At 42.1% G+C, this 26,618-nt stretch overlaps 1 protein-coding gene across 1 annotated transcript in view; it reads right to left on the reverse strand.

Annotated features, from left to right (window-relative positions):
- Positions 1-26,618, reverse strand: part of LOC144820245 (transmembrane protease serine 11C-like) — a 405,011-nt gene that overhangs the window by 306,282 nt on the left and 72,111 nt on the right. Inside the window, exons 2-4 of the mRNA XM_078677842.1 lie at positions 17,769-17,823; positions 14,241-14,368; positions 12,603-12,736 (exon numbers count right to left, since the gene is read on the reverse strand). Coding sequence (XP_078533968.1) covers positions 12,603-12,736; positions 14,241-14,367 — 261 coding nt within the window. The 5' untranslated portion in view covers position 14,368; positions 17,769-17,823. The remainder of the gene's footprint in view (positions 1-12,602; positions 12,737-14,240; positions 14,369-17,768; positions 17,824-26,618) is intronic.

The raw sequence follows: 26,618 nt of genomic DNA on the forward strand, positions 1-26,618 counted from the left end.
ACAGCCGGTGCTGTTAAAGGTCGGGCACCATTTCAGCCCGGAGCAGTCCCAGAAAATAAAAATTTTTGCAAGTTGGGGTTCTTTCACGGGTCGCTCTGGCAGCCTTTGTTGTACCGCTTGTTTTTCTTTTATGTTATTTTATTTTTTACAGGTTATCCTAAACTGGTTTTATGTGCTACGTGCAATGATGCTTTGATCGTTTTCTTGTAGTGCATTACTTGAACAACATGTAACCAACGGGGTGATTTGCATAAAACATGATCTAAACAGCTACAAACACACTGACCTGATTTTCTGCATTCTGCACTAACGAGTAGACACGCTGCACCCAGGGCGAATCCCCGGTAATGTTTTTTTTAAAGTTTTGCATGCCAGTCAATAAGTAATATGCGGGTAACTTAATTCATTCATAAAAATGTTTGAATCGTCAGCGTAGTTCTCAGGTGCAAACGTATGTTTTTCTTTGAGGTACCCCCCGTCACTGCCACACCTCTGTTACTTTGACGGATATGGATTTTACTGGTGAGGATTTGATATATTTCAGGATATCATGACCTCCTGACCAACCTGCCTGCCCCAGTCCCTGCACTCCCCCCACCCCTCCCACTTGTTTATTTCCCAGGCCTGCACTCGCCCGCCGCCGTCACGGACATTGGGTCCGCAGTGTAGGGCACGCATGCTTCCTGCTCTCACTTTCTGCCCTGCCCGTTGGGATTTCTTCTTCCCCGCACAGCGCTGCCGCCTACGGGTGCCCACAGTCCCTGTCTCATGCTGCTCCAGCACCTGCCGTTGCACAGTCCCCCCGCTGCCATGCACACGCTGCAGAAGGATACCACCTTGACCAAGATCTTTGTTGGCGGCCTTCCCTACCACACTACCACACTACCGAAGCCTCACTCAGAAAGTACTTTGAGGTGTTCGGGGACATCGAGGAGGCCGTAGTCATCACCGACCATCAGACCGGCAAGCCCCGGGGCTACGGGTTTGTAAGTGCTGCCCGGATATAGAGCTCACTGCGTGGACGCACTGACCAGTGGTTTTATTTAGGCACTGCTGAGCGTGTACTAGTGCAGGGACTTTGTACTGGACTTTACGTTTATGTTCTTATGTGAGGGGGCCTGGATATATAGCACTCTTTGCACATAAGTGGTCATCTGTATATTGCAGATGGTAAGGTGGCCTGTGGCGGTCCATATTGAGTTTTTGGGTTATTCCCTTACCCTGGGTCTGGATCAAGTATTCCGTGACGGTAGCCTCACTGTCTTACATATAGGGAGTTGTTACAGATTTTCTTTTAGGTTTTTCTGAAGCACCAAAACACCCAGGCCGCTAGAGAGCTCTGAGTTAGGAATACCTAAGCTGGGGAGATTGCCGTGGATACAGAGTGGTGCACAAGCACTCCAAGGCAAGGCGCTGTATTTTCTTTCCAAACACTTGAGGCTAGTGCTGCGGCAGCGCCCACAAGGTGTAGTCGAGCTATTGTGAGGCTGTAATAAGGGATTCTGTACGCCCCCCATGGTGAACCCACGCTATATGTCTGAGCATACAGCTAGTGAAAGGGAAGTCATGTGCAATATGTCCTGGTTCTACGGAGTCAGGATTTAGGGACTTTAACTCCCCACCCCCGCGCCTCTTCTCCTGGCGGCCTGTGAGCTACGAACTCTGGTCTCGGTATTCGCATCTCTGATTCCTGTGGGGTACCCTCGAAGAATCTTAATACTATTGTTTTTTTGGGAGGGGAGGCCCCCTACAAGTATCCTAATATTCATGCCTCGTATGCTCCGGTTTCCCCAAATGCCTAATTGTCTTTCCCTCTCTGAGATGAGGCACCTGCCTGGCCTCCTTGGCTTTGCAGCTGCCTCATAGTGGACTTCCTGCCTAGTGGGGATCATCAACATCCCTTGCCGTATCCCAGCCTGGGGTTGTGTCTGTAAATGTATAGTAGATGGATAAAGAGACAGGTGTGGGTGAAATACTAATCCACAAAGCTCCTGGTCCGTGCCCGACCTGCGCCTGCCCCCTCGAGGTGCTGCTTTCACTGCTTTGTGCCGCTTTGCCCTCCCTGTTCTCGCATTCTATTGTCATTTTACTTTGATGAGGAGCTAAGCACAGAAATGGTAAGCTGGAGGAGGGCTGAACTGAATCTCATTTCATTGACAAGTGGTGCTATATAACCAGCATTGGCATAGCCAATAGGTCTCGCATTTGGGACCTTGTAAGAATTTAATTATGCAGCACAATATCCTTGGTGCAACATCAAATGTTGCATCGCTAAACACTTATAATGTCCCAAAGGCGAGACCTATTGGCTATGCCAATGCTTGTTCTAGATGGTGGTTCACCGAGAAGTTGGCATGGGTTAGCCAAGTTTATTGTTGTTGATAGCGGCAATCTAGGCTGAAATGGAAAAGGTAAACAAGCTCCCCTGAACGAGGCAGGAGGCTTAATTTTCATTAGGAAGTTGGCTTAGTTAGAGGTTAATAGTTGGAGGAAAAATGTATTGGAGGTTTAAGTTCTCAATTGCTGAAGATCAGCACAGGACAAGGTAGAGACTTGCAGGTTAAGTTTTGTGGAGGGAGGGACTTTTAGGGATGGGGGTAGCACGACATAGGTAACATATTTTCAAAGTGAGGCTACTGTTTTGTCAGGCGAAAGGCCTAGGGTTTTATATTTGTGATGTGTACCTTTTTCAATAAAAACGGCCTTTTTCACACAAATCAAGTTTTAGTGGTCTGAACTGCTCCCTCTATTCCACAATGGGGTCTAGAGTGGCAGTCGACTACAGACAGATCTGCCCTTGGGATATTTTGGGGAATGGAGCAGCCCAGAGACTGCAGCGGGATTTGGGCTATATTTGGGCATATATATATGCGGCCATTTCCTGCTACCAGCCACTATTTTATAGTGGTGATACGGTGGCTACGGATGTATGACATTGCAACGCATGCTTTTACATCACATGCTTTTACAACGCGTTTTTTACAACGCAAACCATTACAACGCATAATGCTTAGGCGCTGGATAGTGAATTGTTTAATTTACTATTCCAACTCCAGTACCCGTGGATAGTAGGGAAGGTGTTGGATAGTACATTAAACCTATTCCCTATCCTAGAGCGCCCCCCAGCGCAATGCGTTGTAATGGTTTGCGTTGTAAAAGTTGCGTTGTAAAGGCACTGGGTGGTAATAGTTGCGTTGTAAAGGTTGTTCACCGGTGGCTACTAGCAGTTGATAGTGCATTTCCCGCCCATCCTCTCCTTAATTAAGAGCTAAGAGTCTGGTTATTTGAAGAGTGGTTCATGAGGGTTTGCTTCTGCAGGTGCTTGAGCCATTGGCCAAGACGTTGGCATGGGTTAGTCATGTTTATTGTTGTTGATAGTGGCAATCCATGCTGAAAGGGAATGGGCAGACAAGCTCCCGCCTGGAGGAGGCAGGAAGTTTATGGTTCATTAGAAAATTGACTGCGTTAGAGGTTAGCGGTTGCAGGAAAAATGTATTGGAGGTTTAAGGTCGCAATTGCTGAAGATCAGCACAGAACAAGGTAAAGACTTGTAGTTTAAGATTTGTGAAGGGGAGGGACTTTTAGGGGTGGGAGTAGTTTAACATAGGAAACATATTTGTATAGTGAGGTTATAGTTTTGTAAGGCGAAAGGTGGAGGGGTTTATATATGTGATGTGCACCTGTTTCAATAAAAGCGGCCTTTTTCACACAAATCAAAGTGTCAGTGGTCAGTGCTGCTCTCCCTATTCCCCAATCTCCTGGGTGTCACAATAAACTAAGACACAGGAGTTTTCCTAGTTTCTATTTGACGAGGAAGAGCACAGCTGTTGCGCACATGTTGGTCATGTTCTCTGAGTTCTCACATTCACCTCAGTGACAGTTCCAGAGAGCCCCCAATGGAAACCTTAAGGCCATTCCGGAAAAGCCAGCCCCCCAGTGTGATATTCTAGAAAAGAGACAGTGTCCTCCTCTGGGGCATTTCAGATAGGACACCATGGAATCAAATAGTCCTTTCTAAAAAGGAGATACACCACTGTGAATTCTACCAGACGACTTAGGACTCCCCATTTCTTTACAATCTTCACAGGCTAGTCAAGAATGGGAAATAAGAGCTAAAGATAAATACATACTGTATTCATAGTTTCCATTAGAAACTTTGCAAATCAAAATAGTTCAAATAATTGTAATTTCTATACAATTTTTATACAGTAACTTGGTTTGGAAGAATGAATTAGTGAGTGTGCAAGTTAAACTGCAAGTGGAAGAATGAGAAATGGAGTGAATGAATGAGTGAATGGACAAGTCAACGAATGTGTAGGTTTTTGAATGATCCAAGCGAGTAGGTAAGTGAAACAGTGGTTGCGTGGGTTAATGAGTGAGGAGTGAGTGTCCAAGTGATTGAGCAAGTGAGTGGGTGAGCAGCTGAATGTGGGAATGAGTGAGTATGTGAAAGAAACAGTAAGAGATTGGCTGGGCAAACAAGTAAATTAGTGAGTGAATAAGAATGTGAAAAATCAATAAAAGGGTAAGCAGGTAGTAGTTAAGTGGGAAAGCAAAAGAAAGAGTGTGTTTGCCAGTAAGTGACTGAATACTTACGCAAGTGATTGAGGTGAGTGAAGGAGTGAGAAAATGAGTAAATGACTGAGTATATGATAGTGGCTTGGTGAGTGTGAGTTTACCAGCGTGTGAATAAGTAAGTGAGTGAGTGAAGCATGAAGTGGGTGAGTGAACAAATGATGACTAAGAGTTTAAAGTGACGACTGTGAAAACGAGCTTGTCAGTGAGCAAGTGAGAAAGAGAAGCTAAGTGAGTTAGTGAAGAAGTGTTTAAGGGGTTAATACGATCAATGAGTAAAAATAAAACATTCTGCAGAAGGGAGCCTAAGCAGTGTAACACAGTGAACCCCTTAGTCAGTCTGCCTCTACCGCTCGCACAAACACGAAAAATGTCTCGGCATATCTTTCAGAGAAAAATAAAAAATAATTGTCTGGAAATACTATCCCTTTATCCATTATGTGACACCATGTTTTGGATGGGGAACTTTTGGTTAATATATTCTTCAGCATACTCCCTTGCCACTCCAAAAACGAAATACAAAAACATGATAAAAGTAAACATAATGCAATAAAATGTAGGTGTATGTAAATTTCACGTAGCTACCCAAAATGTGGGAAAAATTATGCAAACAAGTCATTTATTTTGGAACACATGTTAAAGCCAATAGGTCAATACAGATGGTTTATTATTGCACCCTCTTAAAGGCTGCATATGATTTTTCTGTACATCATATCTCACAGATTACATTTTTAGGCAAGGAGTTTGGTGTTGATTACCCCCTTTAACAAACCTTTGGGGTGCGCTGTAATAGTTCCTGCTAGAATCTTTTTTTAAAGCCTAACAGATTTAATTGTCTGCCAGGATCGTGTAAAAGAAAAATCATTAAAAAAATATGTACATATATAGAAATATACTTCCATAGAAATACATACAGGGGCTTTTGGTCAGTCCTATTCGGCCATGGGTATGTAAGGGCGTCATTTACCCTCTCCTTCTGTCCATGACAGCATAGACTAGAGCATGGAGCAATTGGTCAGCCCTTTTCAGTCATTGGCTCATTAATCTTCTAAGTGATGACATTTGTCTGATCACATGTGCACATCCATTGCAAAATGATCGTGCTTCAGTGCAAAAGCAGTTAGGTCAGTCTTTTAGTTTTCTTTTTTCTTTGTATAGGCGCTTTTTTCTGTCCTTCTATTTATTTTCATTTTGACAGTATGCTACAGCAAAAATGACAGTGCTAACTGGCTACTTGCATGACTCTCACTTCATTTGCAGTGTACTCTATCCTGCATAGCCACTGAATCTAAATTAGCTGACTATCATGGAATGGCATTATCCTTACAGTATCATTGATTTTACCATTGCAAGATGGCCAACACAATTCTAATGTGACACTGAGCTGGAACTATACACAATATGCAATACTACTGCAAGACGTCCACAACTATGTCTAATACCATTGCAAGTAGTCTACCTTCTGCTTTGTTTAACTTTGTTATTGAAAGCAAGCGTCAGCCATTTTTACACAATAGTTTGTTTTCTTTTTTCAACTTTTCTTTTTTAATTTATCTTGCATATGTGACTAAATTTGTGTATGCGTTGTTATGTGGTTGCGTAAGTATTTGAATGCAAGAATGAATAAGTGATTAGGTATGGATTCACAAGTACAAGGGTGCCTGACAAAGTGCATGTATGATGACTTGTTTAGTGCCTACACCAATCAGTGCCCATGTAGTAACTTTAATGCTTGTTATCTTCCTTTAAAGGGTGGGTGGTTGATTTCTCCATTTGCACTACTCATCTCTCACAAGCAAGAAAATTGTGCATGCAAGCATTCCATTGCTACACATGAGGAAGAATAATTAGAGGGAACATGGGTCACAACATCTTTTGTCAGTCATCCCAGAAGAAGCGGCCAGTGCTATTAATAATGAGGTGTAGGTAAAATTAGTAGTTAACTGGGCCCCACTCCAAATGTCTCTCGAAATTCGACAAGCCATCAAGAAAGGCGATTGCTTACAGCTGGACCTGCATGCAGTTCACCAGGGTCACTGGGAAATAAAGAAGATACACACCTCACAATGAACCCTGGAAGCTCAACACATCTTGAAATCTCTCTACATTCTTCAAAGTGAACTACTGCCATAAGTAGATGATTGCCTCTTGAGAGGCCACCATTTTGAACTTCCTCAAAGCATCCCCCTGAAAGCTGACACACTATGTACATCAGGGAATGGCCAAAACCAAGGCAGACTCCGATCAAAAACGGGGGTTATCTCAGATAGACAAGATGATGGAGACTGTTGTAAAAGAGTGCTCAATGGGTCAAGCATCTAGTGATGCAAACCCACCAGCCCCGATGGTACAGAGGACATTCCCAGAGCCCTATGAGTTAAGTCCAGTGTGATTATGGAAGCTTCAAGATGGACACCATGTATCAATGATTACTCCAAATACGCAGAGATGGAGCTGTAAATAACACCGTGACTGACAAACTGAATCCAAAATTGAATAAAATGGGCACTCTTTCATGACCTTAGGACAGACACTAGCGTCCTTTCCAAAAAGTGGCTGAATATCCAAAATCTCTCCAAATCTCTCCATATCAATCACTCAAAAATAACTTCATGATGGCTTAAAGTCAATGGTAGGCAGAATGTTTAGTGAGAACATTAACAGAAATTGTTTGAATTGCACAAGCCGAAGGTCAGATCACCAAAAGCCATAGGATACTTCACATATTTTTTATGACACAGAGAGACTTGGGAGATTTACAAGATGCAGGATTGAGGCTGGGATTCGAAACTGGTTTCCCAAGTTATATGGTCGCACTAAGCCACATGGCCTTGCGTGGAAGCTTGTCTCGGTTTGGGCTTGAGGTTTCAAGAGGAGCTTGAGCAAAACCAGAGCCAAGCATCGGGATGGAGTTTTTAATGGCTAACCCATCTCTAGTATCTACTTTTACCATGTCTAGTAAGTTTGGGCTACCCAATTCTGCTGGTCACGGAGTCGGCAAGCCAAGCACTTTACGATTTTATCTGCAGGTTGCAAAATAGGGCATTGTCAGACTCATTTTTTCAGCACTATTACTGAGCAAGCATATTACTGTTGCTGGTTTTACAGTGGAGGTTTAATTACTTATAGAATAATGGCTGGAAAATCAATGAATTATGGGCACATTTTTTACGGGATGTTCTACATAACTTCAGATAGACAACAGCAGTAAAGCTCGAAGTGTTTATGATACTACTCAGAACCCTGATGTGAAAACATCCTGATAATTCACATTTCACCATCTATAATTTTATGTTTTATATGTTACTCCAAATCTTTTACCCCAACATATACATCTGGGCAGAGAAGTAATGGAGGAGCAATTTGCAACATGTAAAATACATGTATAAAGAAATCCATCCCAACTGCTCTGGACATGTTCCCTTCCTCACCCAAATAAAAAAATAAATACCTAGCCTCCCGCCTCCCACCACCCTCTGAAAAAGCCCTCCTCGCTTACGTCCAGATATGAAAACACATACCTGGCACCACACTAGCATCGGCTCTGTGCGAGGCACTTGTCATTGTGGCTTCATTTCCCCTCTCATTTCAAGTCTGTAGAGACTCACTGACAGGGGAGAAGGTAGATAGCGGAGGCATAGTGCTGCCCAGGTTCTCCTGTCTCTCTTGGGTATATCGGGACTCAGGAGAGGTGGGTAATACCGCTAATCCTCCACCATGCTCTAGTCTGGGTGAAGGTGGCAGAACAAAGGGTAAGCAAGCGGTTCCCCTGAGCAACTTCACAACAGTGATTAACCACTTTTATTAATCACAGTTGTGATTTCACTTCAGTGAATACCCATATTCTGATATAGTTATTTACACTAAAGGCTTTCAATGGAAACCATATTCAACAATTGCTTCAACTGTCTCATGTTGCAATAGTATCCCAGACATGTTCAGATGCAACAGCACTAGTGTTCTGAACCTCCCCTCATTTTCCAAGTGGCTCTTGGACAGTTCTTGTGGCACATAGACTAAAGAGGCTAATGATAGGGCTTTGCCTATGCATGCCAGGAAATTACCAGGAGGTACCAGGGATGGGGCACTAAGGAGTGAGTTCCAGCAAATGCACTGCAGCTCTTGAAGCATGGGGAACTTACTCACCACACAGTAGTATTGCTCCAAGATGGTTCACCTCCACTTGTAAGAATATTTCTTATCAGCACACTTACATAACTGGTGAGGAATATGGAAGCTCATGGGTTCTCTTTCTTGGCGATGCTAGGAACCTAGGTTCATCTTACCGCTCCAAGCAGGCAATTACAGAAGCAGGGCAGGTAACAATTAAATGGGCAGAGCTCAGGCTTAAAATGAGCCAGAGTAGATAGAAAGCATGCAACACCAAGTTGAGAAAGGAACTCCGCAAGGTCCATAGAGTTCACACAATGAGATGGTTCTGAGATCTGGAGCTGGGCTCCAGTTTGTATTCTTTATCTATGATAGTGGAACATCAGTCCTCTATCAATGATGGAAACTTACAAGTTCAAAGTTTAAGCCTTGAGGACCTGTGGCATTTTACCACTCTTCAAATGGTTGACAGTTGCTTGGTAGATCAGTCTTCTTCTGCTTCCAACATGAACTAAGGGTTACAGTGGAGATACGCCATCAAACTGGTTTCTCTCCAGGGAAGGCTGATCTGGTGGGAATGTTAGCATATACTACTGAGACATTTCTCTAGAGCAGCGATTCTAAACCTTTTGACTTCTGTGGACCTTTTGCTCCGAATGCATGCTCTCTTTTTGTCAGCACCTCAGTTGAGACCACCCTTCGTCCATTCTATATTGCTGTACTTGAGCTACTCAACAAATCCAGCTAAGGGCACTTATCGAATTAGCCTCCAATTTAAAATCTTTCACAGTTTCAATATTAGAGTTAGCTTCTTTATTTAAATACACTTTGCTGATCTAATAATATTTAGTATTCCATACAGTCGCAGGCCACCACAGTAGTTGTGGCAGACCCCCAGCTGCCAGTGGACCTCAAAACCACTGCTCTAGAGAATCAGATTGAAGACGATTCTCCTATGGTCAGTATTCTCCTTTCATTTTAGCGTCCTTTTCACAGAAAGCAATGTCTATGGTCATCTTCTGGGGAAAAAACTAAATGAATCCCTTGTCAGTAGTGAATTTGGTGATCACAATCACTTTTTGGTTTATACTTGGTCTAGTATTTGCAATCAACTCTTGGGAACAAAAGCCCCTATCCCAATACCAGGGATCCCTGGATATTTTCATGGGTTGCAGCAGTATCATACACTAACAGCCAGCAACTAGGTGCTGGCAATATTGGGATAGAAATTATGTTGTGGTCTTCCTCTGTCTAAGGACACCAGAGATGCCTATATGGAGCACTAGAGTGGCATTGTGTGTATATATTGATAGCTCAAAACTAGCAGAGGAGCAACATAGCATAGGACATTATTATCAAGATAATGTACATCACTCAAGGATTACATCTCTGAAATACACCACACATATTTGAAATTGTATTTCACATATTTTGGCTCGGGAAAATTAAGTAATTTGCCCAGGATCACACCATTGTCAGTCAAGAATCATGCTAAGGCCAGGATTCTAACCCAGGATTCAAACTCAGCAGCTTAGACAGTAGACCACATCTCATGGTGTTAAAGGATTCTTTTAAATTAATTATAGTTTTTATTCATAATTGACTCATTAGTGCAAATTGTATTTATACTTTGTGGATCTAATAATATCATATCTATAGACTATCCTGTTTTAGATTTAAACCTATAATAACTGATAAAACCCCACTGAAAGGGAAATGTCCCTTGTTTTATTCATAATTGAATCAATTGTATTTATACTTTGTGTATCTTATAATATCATATCTATAGACTTTCCTGTTTCAGATTTAAACCTATAATAACTGATAAAACCCACTGAAAGGGAAATAGCTCTCACCAGAGTAAACATATAAACACTGAAAAAACACCTGCACAACCACAAACTAAATGCCTTTCAAAGAGAGGAAAAGAAGAGTGAAAGAGTGATTTTTATTGGGCCAATACAATGTAACTTTGTTATACACGGTAGCAGTAAGTAGCAGTAAGAAAGACTGGGCTAACATTATTCTGCTTGAGTTTTGTTGTTTAGGAATCTCTCTAAAATATTGTTTCTTCCTTTTGCTTTTTTCAGGTTTGTGGTCTTTGGTCTAAAGATGCAGGGTTTAGAAGCATGTTTTAGGTCTTATTTAATAATTATATACACTGTAGACAATCGGGAAATATCAAAATTATATTTGATATTTTGGCTACATTTGATCCTTTCACTGAAGGGTAAAATGGCTGATTTCATAAGAATCTTTCCCAATAATTACCATCACATTTACTCACAGACAGAGAATGGGTGAAGCCCTTTGATACCTCAGCCCTTTTTTTCTAGCGAGTCAGTATTGATAGTAGGTGAATTGCCAAACACCACAGGCTTTAAAAATTGAATGCAAGGTGTAGTATATGTGAAAAGAGTGTTGTCACCAAGCATCTGGGATAGTGGTTAAAACATGACACCAGACTTTTGGAAAACATGGAACACTGCTGGAAAACATTTTTACCAAGTTCAAGAAAGATTAGTGATTCAACTACGTATATGAATACGTTGTGTGTTGACCTGTAAAAAATTGATACCTGAGCTGAAGTGCTTCTCTGTAAGGGATCCTTGCCACCTGCTAGATAGTATACTGAAAGTATATTTACAATCTTCAGAGTTAATGAAGAATGCTATTGACTTTGTAGTCCATTCTGGTCATTTCACTGTCTTGAACAACTTGAATGCCATATTATCCATGTGGCAACCGTTTACAGACTGTTTGCTCAGTGATGATGCCAAAGTCAAGAAATGTGAGGATCTTTGGTCGTATATTGATAGTAATGTGAAAAATGTACACTCTACTGCATTCTTAGATTGTTACAGGAAAACATGATTGATGGAGTAGACATAATCAAAAGACTAGAGTCTTAAAACGCCCTTTTCTACAAGTGTTCAATGTAACATCTCCTTGAGAGTAGGCTGGACAACACTTTTAGTGACATTGGCACTTTAACATGTTCCATGGTAGAATGCTTGCCACTTGGTAAGCAAAGAAATGCAGAGGAGTAATTCAGGTTATTTTATTTTACAATGCATGAGAAATGGCTTGTAATGATCATCCCCTTTTGTATCGCTTTGTTCGCCCTAAGTGTGGCAGGGTATGCTCAGACGTGAGTCACTTGCTCACTTGGCCACTGGATTCAAGATAGCCTGGCTGATGATGATTATGAATCCGAAACCGGTCCCAGGATGCTTGTTTCCGGTCCAGGGAAGACATGGCTTGGCAGTTCGGGCTGGACTGTTTCCATGAGGCACAGGGTCAGACTGATTTGCATATGGCCATGTCTGAACTGGGGTGGCTGAGTGGGCTAAAGAATGGTGATGGATTAAACCCAGATCAGTTGACTGGGGGTGAGTGTTTGAATTGCTCAAACGCTCCGTCCATCATCCCCTTTTGTACTGCAATGATGAATAGAAAAGTCCCTTCACCGACCATGGCATTTGATCACTGTTTGTGTTGTTTTTAATGCTGTAAAAATGTGTACCACTGATAACCACTGGTTTTTAAGGTGTTGAAATCACTGAAAATCCCCACCAGAATTTACCAAAAATAGAAACCGAAAACAGGAAAGACTACATATCTATAAAAATGTAATTCAAATGTTATGTTTGTTGTTGTTTAATTTATTATACTTTCTTAAAAGTAGGCTCTCTTAGACAGAGGCAAAAAAAGATGCTGGCAAACTTTAGGTGACCAAAAGCAAAAAATAGTGAGATGGGACAGATGCACAAAGCAGCGGCTGATTTTAGTCTTCACGCAACACTTATCAGCAAAATATATTTTCTTTAAAACTTTCATAAATCCACAAGATTATAAATGGAATACAGTCACAACTTTTACAATGAAACTATTACAAACAACAGATCTCCTCTTACCAGGGACTCAATTTGAGATGATAGTGATCTGTATTCACTGGAGGACTGATCTTCAAAACTCGCCAAGAAGTTGGCATTAGTGATTTTGAAGCTAACACTGAAGTACCGATTCTCAGAAGACTGAGCTGTAGGATCTGGTTAGAGAGAGAAAAAAATATAAGATCAAGGTCTACCTGGTCCACGTTCAAGTTTTCTACATGATGGTTCATCCAAGTGTTTCTGCAACATGGCAACAGTAAACAGTTATTTAGATTACAGTCACTCAACTTAATGATTCAGTTGCCTTTCTTCTATTTTTCTCAAATACTCTAATTTTCTTTAATCAGCAATCATTCAGTGGGTGCACATCAGTTGGGCTAGACACTCATTTGATTCTCTAGAATGATAGCTTTCAATTGGTCCATGTGACTTTTTCCAGTGATGTTGTGCAGATAACAGCAGTATCTATAATTTGCAGGCTTGGTTTTTGATGTAGAGAGCTAGGCTACAGGTCACCCAAGCTTAGCTGAAAGCCTATTCATGAATTCAGGCCAGTTAACAGCTAGCCAAATCCGAGGCATTGGGGCCTTATTTTGAGTTTGGAAGTCAAGATAGTCACATAACAGATATCCCATCTGCTCTATACAAGTGCATTATAGTCTATGGCACTTGTAATAGGGCTGATGAGATATTTAACACATCTTTACAATAGTCCCCAACTAAAGGGAGGGAGACAAATGTAGTGGATTTACACTTTATTGATTTGTTTGGGCATTACTGTAAATATCACTGTGATTATAAATATGCAAGCTCGGATGTGTACTGCTCAGCCTTATATATATGCAGGCCAAACCTGTGTACTTGGACATCAGGAGCAGCTAACTCTGACCTGGATTTCCCACAATGGTTTTCTGAGAAAGGTCTTCTTTGGGTTCCAAGTCACCTAACAGGGTGTCTGGAAATGGTATGTTGACAAAGGAGAAATAGTTCACCTCTTGTTGGGAAATGGTTCTCCTTTAGAAAAACTCCTTGTAGATTTGATCTACCTTCCAAATAACCAGCAATTTATAGGGGGAATGAAATGGAAAGGTGAAATTTCCAAGTCCCGAAACATTGCAACTGTGAATGCAGTGTTCCTTTGGTCTAAAAATGGAAAGATAAAATACTCTTAAAAGTGCCACACTTGATTTCTGCTGCCGGGAAGGTCCCATGTGAAAACATAAACTGTAAAAACACATTTGACAAAAACAGGGACTCCAAAAAAAGAAATACCAAAGTTCCCACCTTGCATACATATCTCCTTATAATTATTCCTACCTATATTTAAAACCTAAATCGAGCCAAACTCAATTTCTACAAAGTTAGGGACTGCCTAATTTACCTTAATAATAATAATTCAGTCTTTGCATATGTGGGGGTAGGTGTAGCAGTTCTTAAAATAAACAATGATTGCTGAACCCTCAATTGACTATCAAGCAAATTTGACATAGACCACTAATCACCAAAAGAGAAATTACCTCTTTAATGGTTGAGGCTGTCTTTACACTAGGAAGCGCATGCTCTGTGACCATACACTACTCAGTCCCCTATTTAAAATTAAGACTCAACACCATCATGTGAGAATTTAGAAAAAAAAGAAAATAATGTTTCGATTCTTACCAAAGACAACAAAAACAATTATAAGAGGGATAGCGACTGCCAGGAACAAAAGAATCAGCACACCAACGAAAGCTAGGAGGATCTTCCATACAGCAGGTTGTTTCATCACCAGGCCACATTCAGTCATCCTGAGGAGGGAAGACATGTTTTCCACTTCAGCTATATGTTTTCCAGGAATTTTGGCACAGCTCTGAGAATTAATGCACACAATACATTTTTAGTCCATTGTGTTATTACACATGTTGCAACTGGTCTGGGAGGTACTGATTACATAGTAGGATACTCCGGGAATAATTGTGCACATGTTGGTTTGCTCTCCTGATAATTAAATATATACTACATTGTAATTGTGATTCATTGAAAATAAGGATTGTGTTTACCCTAGTAGTCAGTAGGCACATGCATGGCATACTCTACAAATAATTGCTTACCTGTGTTTAATTTTCTGGTAGTTTGGTACCCGTGCCTAATTTGGTCTGAGAATAAAGTTAGATTTTCTGTGCTTGTGCTATGAGTTACGCACACAAATCAGAGCATTTTTTTGGACAAACTCTGCAGACTTGCTGCAATAAGGCAGAGGGAATAGCTGTTGACATTATGAGACACTATTCAGGGAATAAATGTTCACAATTTGCAACCGTGTATTGGGAATTATCAAATGATCTTGCTCTTATGATGGGACATCTGTTTCATGGTGGTATCTGGGCATGACTAGGGTATGCCCTGGGAGGTATTATGTTCATACTTGGGTATTTTTATTAGCTGTAGTGTGTACATTCTGAAGTCATTGAAGTTGTTGTGCTTCTAATCATTAGCCTTTGAAATACTGCTATGGGACATGTTGGCAAATCCCTCATCCTACTTTTGCCCTATTTATATGGGTAAACTAATATCATATCACTATAACAGTACAAATGGATTCTTCATTGTCTGCATTTTAGTGTAGTGCTAAACATGCTACATGAAAGAGCAGCAATTGCCAGTCTAATGACTTGCATCGATGCAAAGGAGCAAGGCGGATCCAGGCATGACACTGAAAAACTGCACCACTTCTGGGATTAACCTAAAGGGCATCTCACCAGAATATCGAGTAGAAAATATCGAGGCCTAAAGCTCAAGAAACAAAATACAGTGAGTGTAAAATATGTAGACTTGCAGTTAAGAATACTAAATCTATATTTACCTATATGCACTTAACTTCTCCATATTTCAGTACTCGATATTTTAGGCCTCAATATTTTTGTCCCACTACATTTCTTTAATCAATATTTGGACAAACAACCACATAAAGCAGAACACAGAATTTGTTTTAGCAGCATATGATTCAGAAGCAGAGGAAGACTTTCACTAAACCTTCATTAGTTCAAACATAATAAAACGCTGTACAAAACTAAAATTGTGAGAGAAGTACTAAGCATTGGCCATGCGGCAGCACTCTTTAACTTAGATTGTTTCTTCTCTGGCACATTACTTGGCGATCTGTTTGTGTGACATGAGAGGTAAGCAAAACACTTTCTTTCAAATCTCCAAATACAGTTTAGCCAATTTGGGTACACAATAACTCAGTTCGACACCAAGGGGCCCATTACGATGTCCGGCGGATTGCCTCCGCCAGGCTGGCGGTAGCCACCGCCGGCCTGGTGGAGGCAATCCGCCCGACATCGTTTCCCGAATTCTCCCCCGCCATATTAGTATGGCGGGGTGGACCGCGGCGGACGGAAAGACCGTCCACCGCTTTTCAGCCCCGGTCGCCTTGCGGCCGGGGCGGAAAAGGAATAATACGGTGGCGGTGTCAATAAGACACCGCCAGCCATATTACGATGGGGGGAAGCAGATGCCTTTCCGTGACAGCGATGCCGCCACGGAAAGGCATGCGGTCGTCACTTTGGGGGCCCACTGCGGGCCCCCAAAGTGAAGGAGAGGTGGGGGGTGCACACGGGGGGTACCTGTGGTACCCCCCCGCATTTGCATATGCAATGCGGTAGGCACCGCGCGCTGCCTGCCGTATTGCGTATGCAAATGCATGCAAGCATTCATAGCATTGTGTCGGGCGGTGCAGAGTGCACCGCCCGCCACAATGTTATGAATGCAGGATGCGGCAGCACTCTTTACCTTAGATTTTTTCTTCTCTGACACATTGCTTGACGATCTGTTTGTGTGACATGAGAGGTGAGCAAAACACTTTCTTTCAAATCTCCAAATACAGTGTAGCCAATTTGGGTACACAATAACTCAGTTCGAAACCAAGGGGCCCATTACGATGTCGGGCGGATTGCTTCCGCCAGGCTTGCGGTAGCCACCGCCGGCCTGGCGGAGGCAATCCGCCCGACATTGTTTCCCGAATTCCCCCTCCGCCCCCGCCATAGGCGGCGGACAGAAAGACCGTCCGCCGCTTTTCCGCCCCAGTCGCCTTGCGGCCGGGGCGGAAAAGGAATAATATGGTGGCGGTGTCTGATTGACACCGCCAGCCATATTACGATGGGGGGAAACAGATGCCTTTCATCGCCGCCAATGAAAGGCATGCGGTCTTCACTTTGGGGTCCCCTTGCGGGCCCCCAAAGTGAAGGAGTGGTGGGGGTGCACACAGGGGGTACCTGTGGTACCCCCCAGCATTTGCATATGCAATGCAGTAGGCACCGCGCGGTGCCTGCCGCATTGCGTATTCAAATGCATGCAAGCATTCATAGCATTGTGGCGGGCGGTGCAGAGTGCACCGCCCGCCACAATGTTATGAATGCAGGATGCGGCCGCCACTGTGGCGACCGCATCCTAATGCCACCCACGGGACCCCCGCCCTAATGGCGGGCGGTCCCAATCCGCGCTAGGATGATGGCGGACAAAGTCCGCCCGTCATCCTAATGGACCCCCAAGTCTCAAGTTAGTACATTTATTCCAAATTCAGACTCAGTAACGGATTAAAAAATATTTTAGTCTGAGCATTACTGCATAGAAATACAGCAACAAGCAACAGGACGCCAAATCTTCTGAAGCGATTTACCCTATATAATAAATAGAAAACAACTAACTCTATTATTGCTATATTTAGTAAAAAGGAAACAGAATTTTGCATTAGATTGCATCAACTTGTCATCGAAAAGTAGCATGATCCTCTTTCTTTCCCAACACTATCCTTAAGTGACAACCTTAAACTAAAGAAGAGATTTAAGGGAAGGTGAAATTAGAAAGGTTTTCAGCTGTCAGAGTCCTCCTTAGAAGAAACTCTAACACTGGCCAAGGAGCATTAAGTCACACTAACCATAACAGAGGTTTGTACCTCAAGGTGTCCTAGGTCAGAATGCTAACTATCCCTCACTATGTTGCATCATAGCATGTATTACATTCATAGGACGTCCCACAAACTGTACTCAGTAAATTTCCATACTTTCAGCACACTGGTTTCTTTACACCATATTCTCATTCTGATGAATCATTACTCCAGCCGTACTTTGTCTTGTGTCCTTATCTCACAATAACTCTCCTCCCATCTCGCTATTGCATTTCCTTCGTACCAGTTGCCGCTTCACATACCTTACTATCTACGAGCCTAAGACCCTTTTTCTTTCACTAACGAAGTCTTCTCCACCTGCAGTGGGAATACAAAATACATGCAACATTTCTACTGCAAGAATACAATATGAATTCAAATGTTAGTTGAAACGTTGAGCTTGAATTCAATACATCTCAGGCCCACAAGTTAGGCTAAGTTAACATTCGAAAAGGTTACATTATGTGCACTTCTCTACACACAAATAAATTAAACTTTTTAGCATATACTTTAGTAATTAATGCAGTAGTAACATAATTACTCTTTTAGTAAACATCTCTTTACACCAGTTATCATTGAGTGTTTGCTTTAGAAAACATTTCTCATGAAATAGTAATAAGTAAGCACTACAATCCGGTCTGTCACATCTCTTAAACGTGCATATATTTCATTAGTTCACAAGACTATTTTAAATATGCAATACCCCCAATGTGATCTTTAACATTAGTCGCAGAGAATACATGTGAGTGCAGACTACATGTGATTATAATGGTGTACAGTCAAAATATCGAATTTTTAATATCGAGTAGCAATAATATCGAGTAAAAAATATAGAATAGACATAATATCGACTAGACAAAATATAGACTACCAAAATATCGAATAGAATAGTATTAATATCGAATAGAATAGCATTAATATCGATTCAAAAATATAGAATGGACAAAATATCGAATGGACAGAATATAGACAACAAAAATATCGAATTTTAGGTAAGTAAGTTAATATTTTTAATTTTTGTGTAATATAATTCTGTAGCGGGTTGTGGGTTTATAGGGGAATAGGGTGGGAAGTAATTTAATTATAATTAACTCAATATTTTATTTTATTTATTGGTATTTGTTTTGAGTTAATTGTTCATTAATTATTAATTCATAATTAATTAAAATACAATTGGTAATTATATTAATTGATTAATTGTTAAACATGTTAATGTTAGTAATTTATTTTCTGTAGCGGGTCGTGGGTTTATAGGGGAATAGGGTGGGAAGTAATTTAATTATAATTAATTCAATATTTTATTTTATTTATTGGTATTTGTTTTGAGTTAATTGTTAATTAATTATTAATTGGTAATTAATTAAAATATAATTGTTAATTAATTTTAAATAGTTGATTAATTGATAATTATGTTTATTTAATTCATTTATTTTCTGTAGTGGGTTGTGGGTTTATAGGGGAATAGGGTGGGAAGCAATTTAATTGTAAGTAATTACATTTTTCAAATGTTTATTTTTTTATCAAATTTTTAATTATTTTTATTTTGTTAATTAATTTATTGTTGATTGGTAAATAATTTGTATTAGTGGGTAATTATTATTAAAAAATAGTTTCTATTTGTATTTATAATTGATTAATTAATATAATATATAAAAATGTTAGGTATTTAAATTCATTTGTAATTGGTATTAATATTTATGTTATTTTTATTCATATATTAAGTATTTACTTTCCCTACTGTTGCACTCTCTGGAGTGGGAATAGTAATTTTTACCCCTATGCTATCTAACGCTTTCCCTAGTGTTGCACTCACTGGAGTGGGAATAGTAATTTTTACCCTTCCACTATCCAACGCTTTCCCTACTGTTGCACTCTCTGGAGTGGGAATAGTAATTTTTACCCCTACGCTATCCAACGCTTTCGCTACTGTTGCACTCACTGGAGTGGGAATAATAATTTAAACCCCTACGCTATCCAACGTTTTCCCTACTGTTGCTCTCACTGGAGTGGAAATAGTAATTTTTACCCCTACGCTATCCAATGCTTTCCCTACTGTTGCACTCTCTGGAGTGGGAATAGTAATTGTTACCCCTACGCTATCCAACGCTCTCCCTACTGTTGCACTCTCTGGAGTGGGAATAGTAATTTTTACCCCTACGCTATCCAACACTTTCCCTACTGTTGCACTCACTGGAGTGGGAATAGTAATTTAAACCCCTACGCTATCCAACGTATTTCCTACTATTGCATTCACTGGAGTGGGAATAGTAATTTTTACCCCTACGCTATCCAACCCTTTCCCTACTGTTGCACTCACTGGAGTGGGATAGTAGTTTTTACTCCAACGCTATCCAACGCTTTCCCTACTGTTGCACTCACTGGAGTGGTAATAGTAAATTTAACTCTCTCGCTATCCTACGGTAAAAATATTGTATATGTTTTGTTAATAATATGTATATATATATATATATATATATATCCGTTCACCAATCCCACTGATCGGCTCTGGACGCCGAACCAAAAACGTAGGTACAGACCACAGCAACGCATAGAAATTATTTCAAGGTAGTTTTAATGCTCCCTAGTCTCCAGCATGACGCGTTTCAGCTACAACACGGTAGCCTTGATCCGAAACGCGTAGGCCGTCCGATTTTTGCAGTTAACTCTGCACATGGTGTGTTGAAATAAAATAATTTAAGAAAAGAACTTACCTGCTTGCTGTGCCGTGACTTCAGCCTAGAGGATACAAAGAGGCGAGAGGATTCAAGGAATATATATATATATATATATATATATATATATATATATATATATATATTCCTTGAATCCTCTCGCCTCTTTGTATATATATATATGTATATATATATGTATTAAAATTAATATTTATTTTTTAAAGTTACATTAATTATTTATTAATTTTAAGTTTATTTAAGTATTTTAAGTATGTTTAAATTAATTATATTTATTATTATATTAATTTTAAATTACTTTTAAGACATTTAAAAAATTTGATATTTTGACTGTCTATATTTTTTACAATCGATATTTTGGAGTCGATATTTTTGTACTTACCTGTTTGTAGATAGGAAGTCAATATTCTGGCCTTCTATATTTTATCCACGATATTTTGGCAGGTCGATATTTTGCTCCTCGATATTCTGTCAGTGATCCGATTATAATGCACTTCTAACACATCTCTCTGGTGGAGTCATCTTTATAGGACTCTATTATTCACCCATCCATCCATTGTATATTTGTAGATGCGCAGAGTGTAATAAGCTTTTAGTTAATAATGTTGAATGTGGGGAGGGCACACGACTCATGAGAGGTGAAGACTCGAGTGGGTCATGAAGCCTCGCCCCTCCCTTAACAATGGTAATAAATGTAACACTAGCCTCTGCACACATATGTACATGTTTTATGTAATGTCGTTTTTCAATTGTATTTTATTTTAAAAGGTATGGGATCAAAAACCAGATGCATTTGTGCAGTAGTGTAAAATAACATTAAAGAGCCCTCATGATTATTAGAAGAGTTGTATCTCTGTATAAAGCCATTGTGACATGCAATGTGTGAAGCAGTAAACAAAGCTTTTCTCATGTCAATTTTGAAGTAGGAATAAATGTGTGACTGTGCATTTAATAGTCCATTGGGCATCAGTTTTTTTATCACTGCCATGGCACAAGATGGTGATTCTTGGGTTTGTACATAAGAATATCACTGTCAGAAATGCTGCCTAGCATAAATATTGACTCCTAATTATGGTTTACAAACATATAATCATATTAATGTCAGGAATTAACTGAAATGGGTGGATATTTTTGTAGACGTTATTTAGGAAACAATATTTATGTCAGAAGATTTCCTGACAATGATATTCTGGACCAAATCAGTGATGGGACAAACTTTGGGGTCGATTAGGATCGCGGACGGACTTGAGTCCGTCCGCGACCCCAGAGTAGGAGGGAACGTCCGCATGGGCTGCGGCGTTCCCTCCGTGCAGATTAGGATGTGACCGCCAGGGTGGCGGTCACATCCTCTATCTTTAACATTGGGGCGGGTGCAGCTTCAAGCTGCACCCGCCGCAATGTTAAAAATGCATGCACCGCATTTGCGTGCACAAAGCGGCAGGCACCGCGCGGTGCCTGCTGCTTTGTGCACGCAAATGCAGGGGGGTACCATAGGTACCCCCCATGTGCACTCCCCACCCCCCCTTCACCCAGGGGGCCCACAACGGGCCCCCGTAGTGAAGGTCCGTATGCTTTTCCACCGCGGAAAAGCCGCTGCGGAAAAGCATACATTTTACACCATCATAATATGGCTGGCGGTGTCTGATAGACACCGCCAGCCATGTTATAGCTTTTCCACCGCGGTCGGAAGGCGACCGCGGCGGAAAAGCTGCGGACAGAATGCAAGACCCACCAGCCATCCTAATATGGCGGTGGGTCTTTCTAGGCTCCGCAGCGGTTTTCCCGCATCCTCCGGGCCGGCGGTGGCTTCCGCCGGCCCGGAGGATGCGGGAAATCCGCAATCATAATAGGCCCCCTTGTTAGGGCCTGTGAGGGCAGCTTTTGTGTTTTTCAAGGGGGAAGAAACTTGACTCATGTTGTCATTTTTCGATGATTTGCACCAGAAGAGGAGGATGCCCAGGTAGGGGCACCAGAAGAAAGATATAAGAAGTTGGAGTCCTGAGGTGCATTCCAACAGAAACTGCGTATTAGAGGAAAGTGGCTATTTTCTTGCAAGATATTAAGCAAGATTGGAAATGATCTTGCCAACATGTTGAGGCTGTGTTTACTGAGAACTGAGGTATTTGTTTTACGGATGGGGTGAGAGGAATAGAATATCCCTACCCTTCGTGTTCACTTCTACTGGCGGGACAATCAGCACATTTCTTAGCTTCAGAAAAAGTACTCTGAGATGCAGGGTATTAGAATCCTACCTGATAATATCCAAGAGATTTTCGGGTCTATCTTTTGTCACATTTATCTGGTTCTTAAGACAGCAGAATTTAGCTTTAATAAGGTTGTCCTTGTGCTGTTTTCTGGCAGCTAGAAAATTGTTAAACATATTATTTGCCAGTGTTGTGACTTATTTTTATCTCATTTAGGTTTGATTAGAACAATAATGGACAGTTTTACTTCCTTTTTAGGTCAAGACCTGCGTAGGCTGGCAGAGATCTTATGTTTCACAGTGTGGGGGCTTGGACCCGCCCTCTTCTCCATTGGATGCTTCCTAAACGGAGGCCAGCCATTGGAGGAGAGGGGCCTCACTCCAGTCAAGCCCGGATTCGGGGGGGGGTTTTTTACTTTCTTTCTCTCCTCTTCCCATTGGCTGAAATCTTACCTTCCAGCCAATGGGAAGAGGAGAGAAAGACAAACACGCCCCCCAGTCCGAAAATGTCGGGGCTTTTCGGAGAGCCATTTCTGTGGGCCATCGCCAGAAGAAGTAGAGAAGCTGCCGAGTCCTCCGCCCCAGCCGGTGAGTGCGTGCTTTTCTGCCCCTCCACCCTGTTCCCTCATTGTGCGTGCTTTTTTGCCCCCCTGTTCCTTCGTTGTGCGTACTTTTTTGCCCCCCGTTCCCTCATTGTGCTTGATTTTCTGCCCCCTTCCCTCGTTGTGCTTGCTTTTCTGCCCCCCATTCTCTCATTGTGCGTGCTTTTCTGCCCCCCCGTTCCCTCGTTGTACGTGCTTTTCTGCCCCCCTTCCCTTGTTGTGTGTGATGGGTGAGATCATCTGAAGGAACTGATACAAGGTGACGCATTTCACGATTTATGGGCCAACCCTCTTTTTATGTGAGTGGTCTTCTAACTAACCATAACTTTTCCATGCAATGCTTTGATGTGCAGGTCTCTGTGCGGGTCCGGCACGCGCGGATTTCAGCTTTGTTCTGCAGGCGGTGGGGCCAGGACACACGCTGCACAATGGTGACATTGATTTTGGAAACAACAGGTAACATAAATGATGTCCACTTACACCTTACACACGTGTATTCAGGAAGTGTATACAAAAACACAGCTTCTTGGTCAACACCCAATCTCCAAGACCTTCGGGCGAGTTCGAGGCTTCGAGCTACATAAAACTGTGAAAAAAAGCCACATAGAATTCACTGGTGTGTGAAATCCGCGCTTCAGAGAACCTTCAAGAGGTGCCAGATGTGTGGATGGGGGTCTCAGAGGGAGGGGCATAGGAGTCACAGCGCCAATTTACACCCGAGGTTAATTTATAAGGGAGAGTCAGACCTGTGTCCCACTCCTGTTTACGAACAGGGTGAATGCCACGTTGTACAATATCTATGCATGTAAATAAAAAAAAGTGCTGCATGCAGATCCTCGACCCCGAAGCATGCCCATGCACACTGTGCCACCCACACTTCCACCAGCCCTAAGCCTGATCAGAGCCCCGCCCTCTTCTCTGTGGTGTCAGACCTCACTCGTGTATGAGGGTGTCCAGCAGGAGTGTGTCAGATTCCCCCAGCTGTGTGTGGAGCACTCTCACACACGTGACAACAATCAGCTTAACTCGCACACCTGGTCTCCGAGGGGTGAAGCAAACTCTCACACATTGTGCGTGGAGCTCTCTCAGCACATATCAATATCAGCAACGTGCTTTCTTATAGAGCTTCATACCGTGTTTCTGCAGATTCTAGGTGCTTTAACTACAAGTGGTGGTATTTGTATTTCCTCACTGTACCCCCGTGGTGAATTGTGCATACGTTTCAGCCGTCCAAATGAAAACATTGAGAAAAGCTGTTAATATTGAAAGTCTCTTTATTGAGGTGTCATTCAACAGGTCACATCTTCCCTCGTTGTGTGTGCTTTTCTCCCCCCCCCCCGTTCCCTTGTTGTGCTTGCTTTTCTGCCCCCCTGTTCCCTCATTGTGATAGTTTTTTCTGGCCTCTGTTCCCTGTGTGTGGCTCTCTGTGTGTGTGGGGGGCTCTCTTTGTGTGTGGGGCTCTCTGTGTGTGTGTGGGGGCTCTCTGAGTGTGGGGGGGGGCTCTCTGTGTGTGTGTGGGGCTCTCTATGTGTGAGGGGCTCTCTATGTGTGAGGGGCTCTCTGTGTGTGTGGGGGGGCTCTATGTGTGTGTGAGCTCTGTGTGTGTGTGGGGGGGCTCTCTGTGTGTGTAGGGGGCTCTCTGTGTGTGTGGGGGGCTCTCTGTGTGTGTGCGTGGGGGGCTCTCTGTTTGTGTGTGTGTGGGGGGGCTCTGTGTGTGTATGGGGTTCTCTGTGTGTGTGTGTGGGGCTCTGTGTGTGTGTGTGTGTGTGTGTGTGGGGCTATGTGTGTGTGGGGGGGCTCTGTGTGTGTGGGGGGGCTCTGTGTGTGGGGGGGCTCTGTGTGTGTGTGGGGGCCTCTGTGTGTGTGGGGGGTCTCTTTGTGTGGGGGGGCTCTGTGTGCGGGGGGCTGTGTGTGGGGGGCTCTGTGTGTGTGTGGGGGGCTCTGTGTGTGGGGCTCTGTGTGTGAGTCTGTGTGTGTGTGTGTGGGTGCAAATGCAATAGGTCTCGTATTTGCGAAAGATTAAGCTATTGACATTGTAAATGACAATGCCATTTATTTATCTGTTTTCAAAACCAACACATAAATAAAAAATGTGTCATTTACAATGCCAATAGCTCTAACTTTGGCAAAGGCGAGACCGTTGCATTGTAAATGCTTGTTACTTGGAAAGAGGGCTGTAAGTTCTTTACTGATACCAGGCATTGTATTATAGTAGTAGGAGGTAAGGATATTTATATCACTGACTGCCATGTCTGTAGCAGGTAAGAAGATGCACGTTTTTTAAATTTATTTCAGTCAGTACTGTTACATTTTCTGGCCCAAGTATTTGTGTGCTTTTAGTTGTCCTAGTGTTTGCAACTGAATGAAAAGAGAACCTGGAGATGATCAAATAATCCCTCTTTCATAAGGCTCTGAGTCAAAGTCCACCAATGCTGGACTTTATGTGTTCAAAAGCAGACCCGTTGTTATATGACGGTTTACGTGCATTGTTGCTTTGGGTTATTGCTATAAAGGTATGAGGCAAACGTGCAGATTATGGTAGTTTCTAGCTACTATGGAAGTTAAGGTGTCCAAGGAGGACATTGTCATTAGACTTCAACTTTAGCACTGTACTTCTACTGTCAAGTATTCAGAGGTGAAAAACAATTAGTCTTTTCTATACAAGTACATTGTATCAATATATTATATCAATAATGTAAAAAACAGCTGACTATAAATTGTAAAGCAAACAATCCCTGTTTCTTGTTATGGTAGTCTATAACCACGGAAGCAGCAGACGAAGGAGGAAGCACAAGCGTGCGAGGGGCACATTGGGAACCCACTATACCCTTCTGTCTAAAGCTGGCTCATGAGGCATTGATTCCTCCATTGATAAGCATACTACATTATTAGTGTGGTAGCATAAAAGTGTTGTAATTATTAATTGTAGTTACACACATAGTCTTTTTGCACTTTTTTGTATATACACTTTTTCTACCTCTGTGGAGAAAACACTAGTGAGTGACAGGGGGATCTCCCCAAGGTCCTGACGAAGAGGCCTTGCGCCTCGAAACATGTTGACCCACATAGGAGAGAGAGCCCATTAACTAGCTCCATCTCTCCGCTTCACTTTTCTTTTAACAATACCAGCCAGTGTTTATTAAAATTTCTTTTTCCACTAGGCCAGGTATTTTTTAACAACTCACTATTATATCACTCCTGACCCCACTGACACTCACTCCCAACACATAGCACTTCCACCTGAAGGTGCTCCGGCGTATCCGCCTGTCGCAGCACTGCCCCGCCCCGCAGCGGGACGGGAAGACCCCGATGATGAAGCATGACACCAAGGGCCCTTTTGGTGTGTGAGGGGTATTTTAACAAAGAAGGTGTATTCCAATGACATCCGGTTATACACCCACCCAATGTGAGGTGGCCCTTGTTTGATTGACCTGAATCCCTGTTAAGAGGAGGACGTGCCCACCTCGGTGCCCATTGGCACCACCTCTTCACTCCCCCCTTTTGATTTCTTTGTAGTGATGACAGGGAACCAACTAGTTTTTGCTGGATGTGTGCAGGCCACTGTATTGGATGACTGTGTTACATTTTGGTAGGGCTGTGTGTCTCTACCGAAAAGGT

The sequence above is a fragment of the Lissotriton helveticus genome, chromosome 2_1, assembly GCF_964261635.1.
Source record: "Lissotriton helveticus chromosome 2_1, aLisHel1.1, whole genome shotgun sequence".
In the NCBI taxonomy this organism is placed as follows: Eukaryota; Metazoa; Chordata; class Amphibia; order Caudata; family Salamandridae; genus Lissotriton; species Lissotriton helveticus.